Source organism: Mercenaria mercenaria, chromosome 11 (genome assembly GCF_021730395.1).
Source record: "Mercenaria mercenaria strain notata chromosome 11, MADL_Memer_1, whole genome shotgun sequence".
Classification (NCBI taxonomy): domain Eukaryota; kingdom Metazoa; phylum Mollusca; class Bivalvia; order Venerida; family Veneridae; genus Mercenaria; species Mercenaria mercenaria.
In genome coordinates, this window is record NC_069371.1 from 14,711,126 (window position 1) to 14,732,593 (window position 21,468).

The 21,468-nt window shown below is 33.2% G+C and overlaps 1 protein-coding gene across 1 annotated transcript in view; it reads left to right on the top strand.

Annotated features, from left to right (window-relative positions):
- The first annotated feature begins 3,329 nt into the window (after positions 1-3,329).
- Positions 3,330-21,468, top strand: part of LOC123532667 (protein white-like) — a 54,444-nt gene continuing 36,305 nt past the window's right edge. Inside the window, exon 1 of the mRNA XM_045314190.2 lies at positions 3,330-3,433. Coding sequence (XP_045170125.2) covers positions 3,357-3,433 — 77 coding nt within the window. The 5' untranslated portion in view covers positions 3,330-3,356. The remainder of the gene's footprint in view (positions 3,434-21,468) is intronic.

The window sequence follows — 21,468 nt, forward strand, 5'->3', positions numbered from 1 at the left end:
GAAAAAATGTAGTCGTACAAACTTCTTTAATGTCATTTTTCAGTTAATGTTCTTGCGCGTTATTTTCATCCTTCAATTATCTTATCTAAACTTTTTTTAGTTATCCCAAAATGCCAGTGTTGTAAAACAAATAATGTTAAATCCCCTTCCCCGGAATCCCTGTCCGGGTTTTTAAAAAACGAATGCCTAGGGCTTTTATCAACGGGCCAAGAAAAGACATGTTCATTTCCCCCTCCTGATATTTGCTTTGAAAAGGGAAGGGCAAATTTCCCGCCGGCGAGTTTAAAAGATAGGAGGTTTCGTAAAATTTTCCAGAAAGGGCCTTTGGGGGAAATACAAGAAATACAAAAAAATCGGGCCACGGGAAATTTTCCCCCGGACCAGAGTGGACAAAAAACAAAAAAAGCACGTTATCACTAGAAAAAGTAAATAATACAATCTTTATTTATAATTTTAAAACCCCCCCCTTTTACCCTGACTGTTTTAAACTGCCGCAGACAAAACTTCGACACGGGCGGCTATCAGGGTAAAAAAAACCTTTCAAAACAAAGAAATAAAGACCTTACTTTGGTCATTTTGTTAAATAAAATATGCTTTTATTGACTAATAAAAAATTGATCGGCGACGTTCCGTTTATCAAATTTTTAACGTATTTGATTCCCTTTTTCAGACAGCGGTTCTTTAATTAAAAATTTTTTTTACAGATGTAAAACTTTTTTGGGGGTTTTGAAAATTTTCCCGGGGAAAGGAAAATATAAGGACTTTTTTGAAAATAGAATCAGAAAAAAAAACAATGCGGATGAGAAAAAATTTGATAATTCGTGCACATACTTTGTAGCGAGGGACCCCAAAGGTCAAAATTTAAAGAAAAAGGAAAGGGCTTACACTTTTCCCGCATATAGGATATCACCAGGGGAAAAAAATTTTTTGGGGTAAGTGCTACCCCATTTTTTTTAAAAAAGCTTTACCCGGGTTTAACAAAAGGAAATGTTTTTGTCGGGTGGGGGCCCAAACATTTAAAAACCTGCTACTGCTATAAAGACCACCCTTGGGAGAGGAAAATGTGGTTTTTATTGGCGGGTGGCTTTATTTACAGGCTAAAAAAACAATGTAAAGAAAAAGGGGGGAAAAACAAAACAATGGTCTTTAAAATGCGGTGGCCTCTTTTCAGAGTTGGTCTTTAACACATGTTTTGCCCTGTATATTAAAAAAATTTAAAAGTTTAACAGGGAAATTTCCCATTGTTGTGGGGTATTTTTAAACCAGCCCAAACATTAATATGGGGTCACAAAACAGTAAATAGTTTTCCCCATATTTTTTCTATATAAACTAAACTGAATTTTTAAAAGACTACCAAACATACCCTTAAACCCTTTTCAGAGAACAAATCCTTGCCTCTTTTTTAAAGATTTATATAAAACTGTATAAAAGGGAAGAGAAAAGTGGGGGGTCATTTTATCTCCCTAAGAGAGTTTTCCCCTTTTGTTAAAATTGGGCTTACTGTAAAATCAAAAATAAAAATCACTTTGCTGGGACCGGGAATCCCAAACCCCAAACTAAAACTGGTTTCACTTCAACACTTTTTTAAAAATTTACCCCCCCCCTCTCCCCTTTTTTTCCTACCAAACTGCAAACATAATCCACTTTTAAAAACAGAAACTACTTTTTTTTAGACCTCTGTTGCCATGCCAAGTGAAAAATAAGTGTTCAAAAACCTGTCCACCCCAGATGGCTCCCACGCTGGTTTCCTTTGCTATATTAGGGCCTATAAACAGCTGTTATCGACTGGGAAATACCCAATAACAGTCATATTATAAAAAAAAAAAAAAATAAACGTTTATATATAACTGGGTTTTGCGATAACACTTTCCTGGGACTTTATTAAAGACCCCCTTTTAAAAACCCTCGAACTTTAAAAAAAAATTTTTTTACAGTTTTTCCCAACGACATTTAAGCTCGGGGGGGACTTGTAAGGTCAAGAATCTAATTGATTTTTGAAATAGTTTAATATTTTATTCTATATCCCCATTGTTCTTTTGTAAAATACTTCGTTTGGGGCCCAATTGGAAACGGGCGGGAAAACTTTAAAATCCACCCCCTTTTTGTCCAGTTAAAATTTCCTGTTTGTCATAAATAAATAAAAGGGATAAAAAAGGGGGTTTGGTTATTATTCTGCACAGTTATTTGATAAACCGGAAATCATAGGTAAAACGTCACTTATCCGGGTAACATGCAATGGACGCAGTTCATCATGCGTGAGCATTTGTACTTTATTTTTTGGGAAAGAAAAACTTTAATGCTTCCCATGTCGAATAATCCTTTCAAAACCGCTTGAATTTTTGGGGATCTTTTTTACAAAAATCTAAAAGTAAGCCCCGGGGGGGGGGGGGTACAAATAAATTTATATAAATAGGGAAACCGAAAAAATTTTAAAAACCGGATAATTTTTTTGGCTACATTGTTTTTTAAAAAATGGGGCGGAACGAAGTCTAAAAATGGAAAATAACTTTTTTTCGATATATTTTCCCTTTTCTGGAAAAAAAAAACCCCCACACAATACAGATTTCCCCAAAAAAAAGCTTCAAAATTTTTAAATTTTACGTTTTTCCCATATAAAAACGAATAACGTCTTGTTTTTTATTTTTTCAGAAATGTCTGATGCATAGATTTACTTTTTTTAAACAAACCTTTACATTTTTTAAAAATTTGTATGTTCTGCCCGACCTTTTTAATTTTTTAAAAAAATATACTTATAAACATTTTCACGATGTTTTCGTATGCCAATTTTGGGTTAACCCGGGTCAAATTCCCTTTATAATCATACTTTGCTGTTGCTCGCCCATGGGGCAATAATCGGCCGGGAACAGTAAACAGTGGGCCAAAAGGGCCCAAAACCCAAATGTATCTTTAAAATTTTCATTTTTTAGGGGCATTCGCACGGGAATTTTATTAAGTTTTAACAAACAAAACCCTTTTGGAAAACACACAAACTTTTTTAAAATTTTAAAATAGCCGGCCCAGTGTAAAATGTTTATATTGACATAAAATATGTTTTAAAAATGAATTTTTTGATACATTTACTTTTTCCACCCGTTGAAATTTTCACCCCCATTTAACAGAAATCTGGGTCATATTCCCAAATTTAAATGTAAAAGGAAAACTATAACGCAGAACAGTAAAAATTTTGAAAGGGGCTCGTGCTTTAAGAAAGATACTAATTTTCACTTTTAAAAAAAACAATGACGGGCACAAAGCATGAAACCCACCGTGTTTGTAGTGGATGAAAGTTAAGATGTTGATGATAAACCCAAAAAGGACATGGCTTCAATGAGAACAAAACAGTTGAGACTAAATACATGTATAACAGACACGATTTCTACCAACCTTATAAAGGACGTGACCACGGCAAAAAACGTAGGGATAACACCGCTCCGTAAGTTTTTGTTTGAAAACAATGGAACAACTAAAAAATAATTAATTAAGTGTTTTCACTTTAAACCCAAATTTTCCAGCAGTTTTCCACTACCATGAAATTTCTTTAATTTTTTTTGTTTTTATAAAAGGTGAATTTTTTTTGAGGAGGTAAACTGCCTATGAAACAAAACTAAATAAGAAAAAGACTCTGCCCCATTTTCCTCAAAACCGCTTTAATTTTCAAATAGTGAATTTTTCCTTTTTTTTTTCATACTTTACTAATAGAAGAAAAAAATTTTTAAGGGTTGTTTTTCTTTTTTCATAGTCGCGAGTTATTTTTAACCCCGGGGGGTAAGGGCGAGGTTTTTTTTTTCCCGGGATCGGGAAAAACACGGGAAAAACCCGCAGACAAGTAAGAAGTTCAAATGAGGGGGCCCACATAAAATACTTCTGTCTGCTAAATTAAACCCTGAATCGTTAGCGCGTTCCTGGATTTTCCGATTCTATTCTGTTTTTCATTTCGCATGAACAACCCAAAAAAAAAAAAATAATTTCATTTTTTAAAAAAAGTTTCAGGGTTATGATTTTTAAAATCTTTCCCCCATGACATAGATGAAATAATTTAAATCCATCATCCTTCATAAAATGTTATTTACTTTGTTTTTTGGTTTTTTCATTGTGGAGGTTTGGTTACTTTTAAAATTTGGGTTTTGGGGGCATGACCAACCGGAAGTTAACGTGACATTTACGACAACGTTTTCGACAAACTAAACGTGTTTTTTAAAATTTATTCTTCGAAAAAAAACATTAAGCTTGTCCCGAGCTGATGCTTAAGGTTTAAAAAAATGCTGAAATAATTATGAATAAATTACCGCAGAAACGCAACAAAAAATTGTTGCCTGAAAATGACTTCCCTGACTCATTAAAGTTACGTTTTTAGTTAAACCGCGCAAAATTTTAAAATTTTTTTATCTTGAAAGAAAGTAATTCGAGCACTTTTCATTTAACTATTTCTAAAACAACCATAATTTGCCGAAATATTTTTTATATCCTTCGCTCCGAATAATTATCAATATTTTTTCGGTTTTTTTTTTTTTTTTTTTAATATTTTATTAAAATGTGAAGGGGAAAGTAAGACAATGGATGACGGTTAAAAATGGGTGTCCCTTGGGAAATAGTTGGGTAAAAAATTTTCTTGTTTCCCATAGGGGATTTGACGTCGGTTTGACGTCGTATAGACGGCCCGGGCCCCGACGTCGGATTAAAGTTGGATTTGGTTTGGGTTTTTCAAACCCCTTTTTTGACTCGGATCCTGACGTTTGGGGAAAACGGCCCCCAATCCGACCATTTTCCAACCTAAATCTAACCACTTTTCAACCCAAAAACTGACCAAATTTTTCCCAAAGTAATTTGCAGTCCCAAAAAAATTTAAAAACACATGGATTTTTTTCATCTTTATTTCATATTACGGCGACTAAGTCTAATCAATAAGCCCCAAAAAATAAATCAGTTTAAATTTAAACTTTCCCAATTTTTTCATTTTTGCATGATTCTTCAACTCCGCCAACATTTCCCTGAAATGTATAAAATTTGACATTTCATATTTAACATAAAACAAAAATACTTTGTGTATTACTAAGACATAATTAATTTCTGCCAAACAAAAATGAATATTTTTTAAAATTCCCATGAAAAAAATATTTTTATAACTTTTAAAAAAGGAAATTTAAAAAAATTGCTTTTTTAAAAAAGGGCCCTGGGGCTAATCCTGGGCCCGGCCTGGCCTTTGGGCCCCATAGCCCCCAATTTTTTTTCCGATGACCAGGCCATAGATTTCAATTTTTGTTAAAAAGGGGAAAGTGATTTTTTAAAAAAACTTAAAATCGGCTTTTTTGGGAATAAGTTTGGATAATTTTAGACATTATAAAATACATTTTTTAACTCTCACTCTGTAAAAATTTTACCCCTGGGGAAAAAGCCTGTAGCTAACATAAAATATTATCAATTTAAAGGCGATCCTGTTAATAAGTTATACCAAATTTTCAGGGGATCTTTTACCTCAATTGACTCTTGAAAATGGGGCTTGGTTTTTCCCCCAAAATTTAATAAGCTAACTAAGTTTATTAATTTTTTCATTTAATTATTTAGATTGCTAAATTAAGAAAATAGCACTCAAGAATATTTCCCTATTTCTTCCGTAAAAAAAAAACGGGGCCCAAACTAAATAAAAAAAATTTAAAAATTGAAAACCAAATAAAATTTTAAAAAAAGTTACATTTTCTTTACTGCCAGGGCGTAAAAGCAAAATAAAGTTTTTGGGTAACAAAAAAGTTCAGCCCATCAAACTCGGGGGCTGTAAGTTCGAAACCGGGGAAACCTTTTTTGACCATTTTTAAATTTTCATTTTTTTTTTAAATTTCCTCTGTAAACTTAGAATCAGGAAAAATTTTTACTTATCGGATTTAAATTTTTCATTTTTTGGGAAAGAAAAAACACAATATTTGACATTCTTTCTACAAAAATTTTTTTACCCTAAAATGTTGGTTAAAAACCCAAAACCCGTATCCCAAAAAAATGGGCTTTTTATTTATTTTAAAAAAAAACCCAACCCGAATTGAAAACGAACCCATGGGAACATTGGGGGAAAGTCGCAGAACTTTATCACTACGGGCCCCGGTCCCTTTGGAAACTTTAATTCCCTGTTTTTTTTTGGGCAATTTTGATATTTTCCCGGGTTTCAAAAAAGGGGGTAAAATAAAGAGGGCACCTTCAATACTTAAAGGACAACAACTTTTAATTTTTAAAATAATGCCCATCTCCGTTTTAAGAATCGGGGTAGTATGGTTTCGGGGGAAACCAAAAATAAAAAATTTTTTTTGGTTAAAAGGGGGGGGGGGGGGGGGTAGGGGGGGGGGGGGGGGGGGGGGGGGGGTTTTACATATACTGAATATTTTTTTTAAGTTTTTTTTATATTATATTAAATATGTGGAAAAAAAATCCTAAAAAATTTTTGTGAAAAAGGGTCAAGAGCCAAAATTTTTGCATTAAATTTTTTCACTTGGGAAAAAACATTAAAAACAATGCATCATTTTTTTTTTGTGCAAAAAAAAAACAAATATCAATAATCTAAAAGCCAACACCCTGAAAATGATTAAGGTCCCCCCCCCCAAAGAATATTATTTTTATTACCTTTCCCTAAATTGGGAAAATCAGTTAACTAAACCAAAAACTTTTAAAATTCCCAAATGAACAGTTAAAGGGCAGCTAAGGATAGTAGGGACACAAAAACCCTTTAATTTTTTCAAAAATTTCCCCAAAAAGATGCATGCCAAAAATTCAGTTTTTATTGCAGCAGGGAAACTATAATGAAATTACCATTAGTTTTAAAACAAGTTTAAAAATTGACTTTTAAAATTTTATCACGAAAAAAAAGGGGAAATTATCATTTAGTTACACCATTTTTCCCTTCCCGTGCAAATCTGTTTTTTCAAAAAAATGAATTGGGTGGCTAATTAATGAAATTTTCCAGGGACTGGTTTCCCCATTTTGTTTGACCAAAAAAGCAAGTAAACTAAAGGGAGGTTAATACGGGTTGCTATTGTAATTGTATATTAATTTCATGCCATTCATTTCTCTATGAAAAAAAAAACTGGCCTGGCCTGGCCTGGCCTGGCCCCGGCCCCCGCGAAAATTGGGCCATCGGGCCCCGGCCAGGGCCCGGCCGGGCCGGGCCAGGCCAGGGCCCGAGATTTTGAACATGCCCTTTTTAAAAAACCCAAACCCAAAAAAAAGTCAATTTTTTTAAAAAAAAAAAGGAAAAATAAATCATATAAAATTTTAAAATTTAAATAAAAAGTTTTAAAAAACTTAACTCCGGTTTGCGGATCCGCCCCTTTTGGGAAAAAGTTTAAAACATTGCTCTATCTTAAAACCCCAAAAAATTCCCAAATTTTCAGGGAAAACTGTGTAAAAAACCCATGCAAACTTTTCTTTGCGAAAGTGTGACTAAAAGGCATTTTCTAAACTCTGGGCCCGGCCTGGGCCCGGCCTGGGCCCCGGCCCGGCCGGGGGCCCCATGAGCCCAATTTTTTGGGTGGCCCGGGGCCCGGGCCCGCCAAGGGCCCGGGCCCAATTTTTTTTGTACAAGAGAAAAAGAATTGGGATGAAAACTAAATATACAATTACAATAGCAAAAGGCCCAAAATATTAAAACCCGCGTTGTTTTCCTTCTGCAAGTCAAACAAAAAGAGAAACCAGTCCCCTAGAGAATCATTAATTAGCCTTTATTCATCTTATTTTAAATACCGATTTGCACGGGAAAAAAAATGGGGTAAAAAATGATAAATACCCATTTTTTTTTTCTGTATCAAATTTTTTTAAAGTCCCCAAAATTTAAAAACTTGTTTTAAAACTAATGGGGAAATTTCCCTTGATAACCCTTTCCCGCTGCAATATAACTGAATATTTGCATCATCTCTTTGGGAAATTGGGAATTACAAAAATTTTGTCCCTACTATCCTTACGACCTTTTAACTGTTCCCGTTTTTAACTTTTAAAGTGTTGGTTTAGTTAATCTGATGTTTAAATTTTTGGGAAAAGTAAAAAAAAAAAATATTCATTGGGGGACCTCTAATCATTGTCAGGGTGTTTGGGGGTTTTAGATTTTGATATTTTTTCTTGCACAAAAAAATAAAGTGCATTGTGTTTATGTTTAAATTTTTAAGTGATATATTTAATCTAAAAAAATTTCTCTTGAACCTTTTTACAAAACTTTTTAAAGGGTTTTTTTTTTCCCCATAAATTATATCAAATATAAAAACAATTTTAAAAAAAATTTTAGTATAGGGAAACCCAAACTAAAAATTTTTATATTGCTTCCCCGCCCCCATACTATCCCAGATTCTAGAAAGGGGATTGGGATTATTTTTTGAAAATTTAAATTTGTTTTCCGTTAGTTTTTGACCCGGTTTCCACTCTTTTTTTTACCCAAATTTTTTAAACCCCAAAATATCAAATTGGGCCAAAATAACAAAAAAATTTAAAATGTTTCCAAAAACAAAAGTGGCGTGTGAAAAGTTTTTGCGGCTTTCACACATTTACCCATGGGTTTTGATTTTTAAATTCCCGATTGTTTTCATTAAATCAATATAATGTCAAATTTTTTTGATACGGTTTTGTTCTTACAAACATTTTATGGTAATAACTTTTATGTAAAAAGAATGTTTAAAACTTGTGTATTCCTTCAAAAAATGAAAAATAAATCACGATTTGTGACAATTTCCCCCCATTCAAAATTTTCAGGGGAAATTTAAAAAAAAAATGATAATGAAAATGGTCAAACAGGTCACGGTTTCGAACTTACAGTCCCGAGATTGGTAGCTGAACGTTTAGTCAGCACAACTTTATCTGCATGTACTACCTGGCAGTAAAGAAATGTAATTTGTTTATATTTTATTTGGTTTTCAATATTTATATTTTTATTTATGTTTGGGCACCGATTTTTTTACGGAAGCATATGGAATATTCTTGAGTGCTAGTTCAATAATTTCATACAATACTAAATAATCCTCAATAGACAAAATAATAAACTTAGTTAGCTTATTCAATTTGGGGAAAACCAAGCCACCAGTCGAGAGTCAATTGAGGTGAAGATCCCCTGATAATAGTCATAACAATTAATCAGGCATCGCCTTTAAATTAGACATAATAGTTATGTTAGCTACAGGCTTATTCCCAGGTGTATAATTTTACAGAGTGAGAGTTCAAAATGTATTTATATAATGTCTGAAATATCCAAACTTATTCCAAAAGTCAGATTTTAAAGTTGCTATAAAAATCACTTTCACCTTTTACGAAATTGAAATCTATGGCCTGGCCTGGCCTGGCCTGGCCCGGCTCGGTCGAAAATTGGGCTCATCGGGCCAGGCCAGGCCAGGCCAGGCCGGGCCAGGCCAGGCCAGAGATTAGAACATGCCGTGACTAATAGACAACATGTGTAGAAGAGAAGATCTGTGTGAATTTAGAATAATTTATACATGTGTATAGAATGCATTTTTATCTTGAACAGTTTAAAGTTCGTGAAAAAATCCGTCTCCGAAAATAGACAATCTCATGCGATATTGTAACATAATTAAAATAATGTTTGTTGTGAGAATGAACTATTATTAATAACCGCATGTCCAGGCCTTTATGAAAACAAGTAAATATCTTTTAACAATACTAGCAAAATTATACCAGTTAGTTTTATAACTAAAAGCATTTATCAGACTTTCTATCAAACCTAATTCCAACGTCTTCTAGACGTCTAAGTCTGACGTCTATTAGACGTCGTAGATATGACGTTGGTTAGACGTTGGATTCAGGTCGCCGACGTCGCGACCAAAAACCAACGTCTAACCAACGTCGGTACGACGTCAGGTGTTTACTAGGTATGGTCATTTTTCAAATAAAAATTGTCATTTTGATTTGTAGTTCGTATTTTTCCGTTTCCCTTGATAATTTGGTACTTATATACTAAAACTATACTCTAAGATCGTTCAAATTTCAATAGAAAAAAGGTGGTATTTCGAATTTAATTTTAATGTTACCACGACTCCCGTAACCTATATATCTAAATGTAAAATTCGAAAGCCTTGACACTGGTCTATTTAAAGGTCACAGCTTCAACTTTTTATCTGTATTTCAACTCTATCTATCAGATTAGCCATCGTAAAAAGTAGTATAGGGGCCACTTTGCTTGTAAACAAACGGGCGCCATCTTGGATGACCTAGTTACTATAATTAGTAGCTCATTTGCATATAAGAATTCATAATAAGTGCGCGTGTGCGGCGGCCATTTTGAATTCTAATGACGTATTTATGAAAATGCTTAGGAATGTCTTGTATACTTATCTAGGGCGTGTTCGCGCACATCGAGGGTCAGACCTACAGGTCACAATAGCCTAAATAGTTTTCCCTATATCTTCTATATAAAACTGACTTTTTTTTCGAAGAGCTAGCAAACATAGCTAGACCCATTTCAGAGAACAAATCCTTACCTCATTTTAAAGAGTTACGATAAAACTGATATAAAATGAAGAGAAAAGTAGGGGTCATGTATCGTCTAAGAGAGATTTCTCTGGTCACATTACTGTAAACTGACATCAAAATCACACTTCTGTGACCCGGAAGTACTACTCATACTAAAATTGAGCTTGACTTCACCGAATACAACCTGCTCTCCCACGTTTCCTACCAAAATGTCAACAATACATCCACAGTGAAATTTAAACAAAAACTAGCCTCAATTTAGACCTCTGTTAAACGAAAAATTACTATTCAAATACTTGACAGCCATTACGCGACTAGACCAGATGGCTCACACGCTGGTTCCTTTTAGTTTAGTTAGGCCGGGAGATAACACGAAAACAAAAGCTATACGCGTGCGTTATAAAGAAACTCTAGTATAAAACCCATTCGAAAGAAAATGTATAATATAATTACGTACTGCTGACCAGTCATTAAAACTATACGAGAATACCTATTTATAAAATGAAATTAAAAGACAAACTATTACGCACTCAACGGATGTAAACCCGTCGATATCCGACGCTAAAATGAACCAACACTTTTAGAATACAGATTAATACCTTCGTTTCTAAACATGAAATAGCCAATCAGAAGTCAGGGAAACGAACCAATAAAACGTCTCCAATAAAGTCGTTTTGACCAATGAAAACGTCGAAATTTTAACCAATCGACGCTCAATATTATTAACGAATGACATCGCGAATTCAGAAAGCGAATCGTATATAAGAGAGTGCACAGCCGTCATCCATTGGAATTCATACGGGTGACATGGAAAACTTTACCGTTAACACTTTCACCGGCGCAGACGAATTTTGCGGGGATCAGGCGTTCTCTTCTGCAAATGACAACGGTAAGTCTGAAAACTGATCAGAGAATAAACTATTTTGACAGGCTTAAATCCGTACTATAACGTACAAATACGATAATTTTACATAGCGCGATTTATGAGCGCATTAATATAATGATTACAATTTCTTTAATAAACCCGATACGAAATACAATAGAAATAATTAACTAAATTATTCATACAACTTACCAGTCCGGATAAATTCGCCTAATGAATCAATGGATGAATAGAAATATCGTTTCACTACCAACAGCCGATCGGAATGCATTATTTTGACAAGCGGTAACGGTTTTCCAATACACCTGACAGGTTGAGACACGTATCGCTTTACGTCTACTCCACGCTACAAATATATTGATTTTAAACAGCGCCGTTAACGCTTTATACATAATTATAGAAATGATTATAGCAAAATGTCATGAATTTACCCGATACGAAAAAGAAACAGAAATACCTAATTTAATCGTTCATACAACTTATCTGTCCGGATAAATTCGCCTAATGAATCAAATCTTTAGATGGTTGAATAGAAATATCGTTTCACTACCAACAGCCAATCGGAATGCAGTATTTTGACAAGCGGTAACATTTTCCCAATACACCTCACACCCTATAAACGACTGTATCCCCCTCTTCCTCTTGCGAGTGATCAAAACAATAAAATGACACGGGAAAGGTAAGAATCGTCATCAAATTCATTTTTTGGCTTTACACTGTATGTGTATTTAAGTTAAACGATAAGTCTAACATAAATATGTGTACATGATGATATAATAGATGAAACTGACAGGTAATGTTTAAAAAATGTTGACTGATCACACTCATTGCATGAAAATTCACTCGACCAAGTCACGAAATTGATGAATATCACGCCAAATTGATTTGTAAACCAATTATCCATGATGTTTTCTGTAATTAGTATGCATACTTCATAAATATAGAGATAGTACCTAATATTTTCAAATCATAGGTTTGAAGTTAAAAAGCTTTGAAATGAAGACAAATGTCCATATATTTCTCAAAAACAGAAATATAGACACTATTTTAACCAGAAGTGTGGAGTTATGAGCATTTAATATTTTCATGTTAACGAAAATTTTGTGATCAAGGAAATGTAACTCTTCTTGAACATGGAGAGCATAAACATCAAAGGGACATAATATAGTCAATATTTTCTAATTGGGTGCATTTGATTTAACATTCAACTTTGATCTGGATTGCTAAATAATGATCATGATACTGTGTGCTAAAATGTCAGAACATCTGGAACAGTCTATTAACAGCAAAACTATGCTTTAGCAGAATCTAAATAGTTAAGCTCTAACTGGGACTCGAACCCAGGACCTCTCACACCTAAAGCAGACACTCTACCACTTCCCTATAACAGCAGTAGCTAATAGATATGCAGTTAAATTGCTGGATTACACTGAACTGGAACAATAATCGGTGAACTCCGGATTATCGGCGTATTCGCTTTGTTACCTAACGGCAATTTTTGTGTAAAGAAAAATATAATCTAATGCTGCCAACGTCATAATCGTACAAATCTGCCCAAATTTCTCTGACGTTTTATTTAGAGTATGAACTTACTAACTGGTAGTACCAGTGAAATATTGCTTACACAGAATCTTTTATATTTGCCCTTTTTGCAGCTGTCGAACGGCAAAGACGGTGAGTTTTGTCCAAATATAAGTAATTATTTTACCAGTTTTGACAGGATTTCAATTGATGGGAAATTACAGTTACAAACTAAATACCTTTCTGCAACACATGGAGTGGGTCACACATTAAACCGGAATCCACCTAAAAACCGGAATACACCGGAATACACTTTCCATAACCGGAATACACCTGTATTTTTTTAATTAAAGGTATTTTTGAAGGTTTTTTGATATAATTCAATCATATATATCATAAATAATCAACATACCAAAGGAAAATACAATACGTTCATGCAAAACGATTTTATAAGAGATTGAAATTCGGCGACCGCGCGGGAAATTACCATAACCGAAATACACCCGTATTTCTTCAACAAATGCTATTTTTGAAGTGGTTTATGACTGAATTCAAAAATATATATCATAAATCGAGGGTTCAACGCAATAAGGGCGTATCTACATATAGTTATTATATGTAGATACGCCCTTACTGCGATGAACCCTCGAAATAATTAATTTTCAAAATGAAATTAAAATACTTTTGCGCATTACGTTTTGTACATGATTGAAAATCGGCGAAGGCACTGGAAATTTGCGTACTCGTAAATGAATTTCCATGCCCTAAAATTCTCTAATGTACACCCGTATTTCTTAAATAAATGTATTTTTAGGGTTTATGATAGAAATCAATCATATCTAAAATAAATAATTAATTTACAAAAATATACATGTACAAAGATGCATTTAAATACGCAACGACATCATATTGCTTTATTTAAAACCACATTTCTATTTACGTTCACGAGGTCACGTACACTAACAGAAATCTGTTTGCCAAAAATCGTTTTACTCCATTTATTTAAATTGCTGCCGCTTTTTCATTATTTAAGATTTTTTTATTCTGTTCTTTGTACTTTCTGGTCAAAAGTCTGAATTTATATGGCCATAGTATGTATCATTTAAAATTATTTACTTTTAGAAAGAAATAAGTAATTAAGATCGCGCTGTTTGAAGTTTTACAAATAATTATGTGAAAATTCGACCGTTTTTATAGAATTTTCCCTACATTACTGTCGATATCTTATTAAAATCGTTATAGAATTCAAACTGTATTACTTCTTAAGCGGTGTTGAAAACTTGAAGCGATAATATTAAAAAATGAATACACTACGCGCGTTTTTTTTTGTACGTATTGATTAACAAAAGTAACGTCGAGCGATGTAAATTAGATATTACGATAGGTCGCACGTGCTCGTGGAATGGAAAATTACCGGCATGATGTTTTGTATCTTTACGATTCCCGGGTAAATTCCAGTCAATCCAAATAATAAGTTTGTTGACGTTTTTCACGATGTAATTTCTGAATTTTGGTAAAGTTACGACGTAAAAACACTTTTCCAAAATTTCCGGAGTGGACTGGAATTAATAAAACTGATTTTAACAAAATAAGGAATTCTGTAAATGAAACACTGAAAAAGTATTTAAAGGAAGACTATGTTGATACAGGAAAACGACTACGATACCCGAGATATTATGATCGAGACTTAGTGCATCCTGGAGAGAAGGAAGGAGGAATGAAAATGTTAAAATCTACAATACATCGGTGTTTTAGCAAAACATTGGATTAGTATTGATACGTTAAAGTACATGAAAAATAAAAGATTATACTGAGTGTACCTGTTTTTCTTCAATTTTTCAATTTGCAATTATAACGACAAGTATGAAATTAAACAAAAGCTTATCATATTTAACTGCACTTATCTTGTCAGACATTATTTGTCACATGTCGCATATGTGTGCTTACAAATATACTGATTAATTGATATAATCAATAGGTGTGATAATCCAATCAAACTCTATCAGGACTAATCAGAGGCACGTGTTTGTTACGCTGCATATATTCAAAGGATCTTAATTTTGCTTTGGAAATAAGCACAGTAAACGTTTTTATATTTATATATTAAACATAATATAATTCTTTTGAAAACTGATTTTTCGTAATTTATTTTCTTCTTAAATTATCAAATTAAACATGAAGAAATAATTCAGTTAGTTCCAATAATAAACATACGGCCGGTTCTTTCCGATCAGTGACATGTGTTTTGTGTATAATTCATTTAAAAATTGAATATTGATATTTTTTCTTAATTAATTTTCTTTTTTATTTGTTAAACGAAATGCGAAATATGAAGAAATAATTAAATAATTTACAATTATAAACATGTGACATGCCCTTTCCGATCATGTTAAAAATAAAATATTAAAACATTGTTATGTCCTTTCCGATCAGCGCGGTTTATGCCACTCGTATTTTGTCTATAATTCATTTAAAAATCAAATGTTGCTATTTAATCATTCATAGTTTATTTTCTTTTTTATTTGTTAAATGAAATATGAAGAAACAAATAAGTTTCAATAATAAACATGTGACATGCCCTTTCCTATCATGTTAAGCCCTTTCCGATCCGCGCGGTTCATGTCGGGACCCGTATTTTGTTTATGATTCATTTAAAATCGAATATTGATATTTTTTTGTCTTAAATTATTTTCTTATTATTTGAAGAAACAACTAAATAAATTTTAATAATCAACATTCCGGTATCTAGTCATAGCGACGTAAGCTTAAAACATTTCCGTAAGATCGTAAAGTTATAATCTCGTATACAGAATTAACTTTTAATAAACTTCTCTCAAATATTCATTCATATTTAATCTGATTGACCATGGTTCTATAACTTACAAAAAATGATAAAAGTGTTTATTTAAGAGAATACTATTTAATTTTTAAAAAAGGACGAGGGCATTTATGTTATGGAAACTTCCCGTGCGCTCGCCAAATCCAAATCTCGTATAAAATCGTTTTGCGTTAAAGTATTTTATTTTCCTTTTGTAAACTTATTATTTATAATTATTATAAACGAATGATTTCTGCAATAAACCCTACAAAAATACCATTTATTAATAAAATACGGGTGTATTTCGGTTATGGAAATTTCCCGCGCGGTCGCCGAACTTCATTCTCGTATAAAATCATTTGCGTAAACGTATTTTATTTTCCTTTCGTATGTTAATTATTTATGATATATATGATTGAATTATATCAAAAACCCTTCAAAAGTACCTTTAACTTAAAAAATACAGGTGTATTCCGGTTATGGAAAGTGTATTCCGGTGTATTCCGGTTTTTAGGTGGATTCCGGTTTAATGTGTGACCGCATGGAGTCATTAGCATTCACTGTCAATCAGTATTATGACTAAGATCGACTGTCATTCATTCATTTCAAAGTTTCATAGACAGAGTCCGTTGTTTATATTTTTATCGTAACCGGTGCACTTGTAAAAATCACTTTAGTTTGAAAAATCAAAGTATGCGAAGAGCTATAGTACGGTCTCTAATAAATATATGTGAATAAAATGTTTCGCTTCTGTTGCATTTTTAAATGAAATTAATTTTTATCTAGTCGGTGAAAAAACATTTACTGTATGCGGACTTGCCAATTTTGATACTTGATCTGAATTCGTATTTGCGAGTGATACTGTATTCCATCTTGCGAGTACAATAGGCGATCTATGTCCTTAAAAGGCGTAAATGAAATAAAAAATATGCATACAAAATTGTTTCTTTTGATCAGTCGTCATGTTTATAATGTCATTAAATGTCGAACCAAACACCGTCACCCCATGCGATGTTTGTACTAATCCATTGGGGTGGCTGGATTCGAGTGTTTGTGACTCGCTGTCCAACTTAATTAAATAATTAAATGAATGCTTCAGCATCGTTCACATGCATGTGTTCGGTGTTGGCTTTACACACATATACTATCATAAAATACGAATTAGAAATTGAATGTATACACAGGGTCCCTACCATGTCTTGCAAGAAATTAACCGTCGAGTCTCTATGACAGAACGAAGAAATGTTACCTTACGATTTCAAAATATCGATGAGATGAGACAGGCGAGGACTAAGGTTGACCCCCGTCTGTCTGTCCGTCTGGAATCCGAAGAAAATGATCCTCCGATTTAAAAAACAAACAAAACTATTTCACCCGCAAGTATCCTGCGAATGAACGTATAAATAGAAAAGGATAACGAATACATTATCGGAAAAGTCGATTAAGTCCTTATTAGTAATTCAGAGTTAACTTCATGGTAAATCAGTCAACAAGATTTAAAAGTAGTACAAAATAATTGAATGGCCTAATGGTTTAACTACCCGATTCCCCCTTTCTCAATAATAAAATAAACATGTTATTGTTACAAATACAGCCGTTGTGTTTACTGACTGTCAAGTTTACCACTATTTCTAATGTTAGAAATAATTTACATTTGATAGTGATAACGCACACCCGCCAGGAATCTGTCCCTGCGGATTTTGTCGTTTTCATTGCTTTTTACAGTTTACAGTTTATTAATCAAGTCAAGGCCCATAAGGGCCTCTGACAACAATTATAACAATAACAAGTCATAGTAACAAAATCAGATTGGCATGTAAAACCTGATAAATCGTAGCAGAAGCAACTGATGATGTGGAGGATGAGAACTAACTATTTAACTAAAAGCAGACATAATTTTCTTATAGAAAACAGCCAGTTTTTAAGTATCGTTATTGCCATTGTTCATAAGGTCAGAAAATTTGAGAGTATTTAGATATTTAAAATAATATTCATTTATATATTAAATATATAGATGAATATTACGTTGATAGAAAAAATATATTACATTTTTTTTTTCTATCAATATTGAAATATATATTTGTAATAAAAAAGAAAATCATCTCCTAAAAATGTTACTGTTACACATATGACAAGTACCTTGTTCTCTTGCATTGTTTTCAAATCTACCTTTTTCTATTGGCACCAAATGATACATGCTTCTGAATTTACAAAGTGAAATGCTAAGGCCAAAAGGTAAAAGCTTGAAATAGTTTTCAAATACAAATTCGTGTTTATACATTCTATAATTTAAAACATTTGCTTGAGTTATTAACTGAATAATTCCAGTTTTGTATAAACTGATCTTTAATCCTAGTGTTAACAACATTTTTGAAGGAGTTACAAGAGCGAATCTTCTGATCTAACGAATAATTAGATATACCAAGAGAATCAAGACTATCTTTAAAATAACATAACCAGTTAAATTTCTTGTTTTGCCTGTGAGACAGTGCGAGAAGTTCTGTACAAAATATTACAAATTTTATTTTCCTTGGAGCTTATTAACTTACTCCAAAAACTTAACACTCTACGTTCAATACGACTTGAAAGTGGTAAAATACCAAGATCACCATACAACATGTTATTAGGGGTACTCTGCTTCAAATTTAAAATAAGTTTTAAATATTTCAACTGAAATTTATCAACAATATCTAAATTTTCGACCCCCCCCCCCCCCCCCCCCCCCCCCCCCCACACACACCTCTGAGCCGTACAAAACAATAGGAGTAACCATGGCATTGAAAAGGTGCAACTGCAAATAAATAGGTAAAAACAACTTCCTGGATTTACTAATAACAACAAACATAGCTTTGCGTGCTTGATCAACTAAATGAGCCTTAGTTCTACCGAACTTGCCATTGAATGAAAATTGACTACATGTACCTAGGTATGAGAAGTAGTCAACAATTTCTAAAAATACTACCCTCAAATTGAAATACTGGAGTAATACGCATACCTCTCTAATTTTTCCAAAGTATGATAATTTTAGCCCCTTTGAGGTGCAATACTCTGACATAGCATTAAGAGCTGACTGGAGGTCATTAGAGGTCTCTGCTAAGATGACTGTGTCATCAGTATATAATAGCAAATATAACTTGAAGAAAACTTCAACATCATTATCACTTAACATATGACTAGCATTATCAGATAATAACTGAAGACCATGAAATTTACTAGACATAAAGCTATTAATCATTCTAGAATAAAAAAAATAGAATAGGAGAGAGATTTTCACCCTGTCTAATTCCTGTATGACACACACAAATTCAGATAGAGTATTGTTTGATTTTACACAAGACTTCGCTTTATCATACATGTTGAGAATAATTTTAAAACATTTACCATCAATATTGTAACTTAAAATCTTTCGCAACAGAGCAATACGATTGACTGAGTCGAAGGCTTTTCGGCAATCCACAAAAGCACAGTACAGTTTTTTTTATTATTGACAAAATACATATCTATTAACATTTTTAAAGAAAATATATGATCAACAGGGCTATATTGTTTTCTAAATCCAGCCTGTTCTTCACACAATATCTTATTGACCTCAAAAGTGTTTAACCTAGTGTTTAATAAAGATGTGAACAACTTTCCAAAACAGCTTAATATAGTTATACCCCTGTAATTGTAAGGGTCATTAACGCTACCCTTGTTCTTGTACAAAGGTAAAATAACACCATTACTCCAGATATCGGGAATATACCCGACAACGATGGACGACGGACACAGGGTGATCACAAAAGCCCATCTTGAGCACTTCTTGCTCAGGTGAGGTAATAAACCCTCATTTTTTCCTCTTCTGCTTGTAAATTTGGGACTTATTTCTTTCGCAAAATGTATTTTCAGTAAAATAAGACAAGGTTCATGTTAAAGTTCATGTGTTAATGGCAAATACAAAGACAAAACTAAAATAGAGCTGTTTACTGTGCGACGCTGTCAAGAAAGCGATCCGCAAAGGATTAGTGGATTCAATCTGGCGCCGTTTCACCCCATTTACTGTTTTCATATTTACATATTTTCACACCTTATTAATTGCAGTTGCGATTATATATTGGTTTAAATGGTTTGAAATTCTAGAAAATATAGTCTTGTATGCGACACATCGTCGCATTACGGTTTCATGATTGTGAACATTTGTGCCAAGTTATTTCAAAATCCCTTAATGTATAAAGAAGTTATGGCACTGACACGAAAAACAGACCATGTTTCAACTTTAAGTGTAACTTTAAAAAAGAAAAAGGAAAGTAATAAGACGGACATTAACTACATATGGCCGATGTTTGTATGAATAGCATTGAAGTAATTGCAAGACTAAATATATGAGGACACATATACAAACAGATCGAACAGATAGACCGCATTCGCTGCCATTTTGGATATGTGATAAAACAAATCATTTTGTCAATAGTACTCGTCAAAACCTTTCATTTGATACCAAACATTGCTAAAGCCGTTCCGAGCATAATAGAGAAATGTTGTACTTTACGTTTTTTAACAGATAGGTAAGGTAAGACAGCCATCGTGCTTAATTGATGCCGTGTCAATAGTTATTCATCTATGTATTAAAGAACAGTAAACATTCCTTTCTATTATCACATTAAAAACCGTTAGAGGAAATAAATAAACTCAATAACATAGCTTTTTAATTCCGTTAGTATTTATAAAGCTATACACTGAAATTATAAAACGCGCTCAATAATGCGGCCAAATGTTAAACTACGCGCTATCGCTTGTCAAAATTCTGCTTCCTGATTGGTTGTAGGTAGCGAAGTGTTATATACTCCAGTTCTACAGGTAAATATCATTCGGTTAAAGATCTCAGGTAAAGCGCACATCACGGTTTATGCTGTATGAACGATTAAATTAGGTGCTTGTATTTCATTTTCGTATCGGGTTCATTAAAGACATTTTGCTTTAATCATTTCTATACTTATGTATAACGCGTTAACGTGCTGTTTAAAATCAATAAATATATAGCTTGGAGTAGACGCAAAGCGATACGGGTCTTAACCTGTCAGGTGTATTGGAAAAACGTTACCGCTTGTCAAAATACTGCATTCCGATTGGCTGATGGTAGTGATGTGTTATATACTGGAGTTCTACAGGTAATATCATTCGATTAGAGGATCTAGTAAAGCGCACATCACGGTTTATGCTGTATGAACGATTAAATTAGGTGCTTGTATTTCATTTTCGTATCGGGTTTATTAAAGACATTTTGCTTTAATCATTTCTATAATTATGTATGAAGCGTTAACGGCGCTCTTTAAAATCAATATATATAGCGTGGAGTAGACGTAAAGCGATACGGGTCTTAACCTGTCAGGTGTATTGGGAAAATGTTACCGCTTGTCAAAATACTGCATTCCGATTGGCTGTTGGTAGTGAAACGATATTTCTATTCAACCATCTAAAGATTTGATTCATTAGGCGAATTTATCGGACAGATAAGTTGTATGAACGATTAAATTAGGTATTTCTGTTTCTTTTTCGTATCGGGTAATTCATGACATTTTGCTATAATCATTTCTATAATTATGTATAAAGCGTTAACGGCGCTGTTTAAAATCAATATATGTGTAGCGTGGAGTAGACGTAAAGCGATACGTGTCTCAGCCTGTCAGGTGTATTGGAAAAACGTTACCGCTTGTCAAAATAATGCATTCCGATCGGCTGTTGGTAGTGAAACGATATTTCTATTCATCCATTGATTCATTAGGCGAATTTATCCGGACTGGTAAGTTGTATGAATAATTTAGTT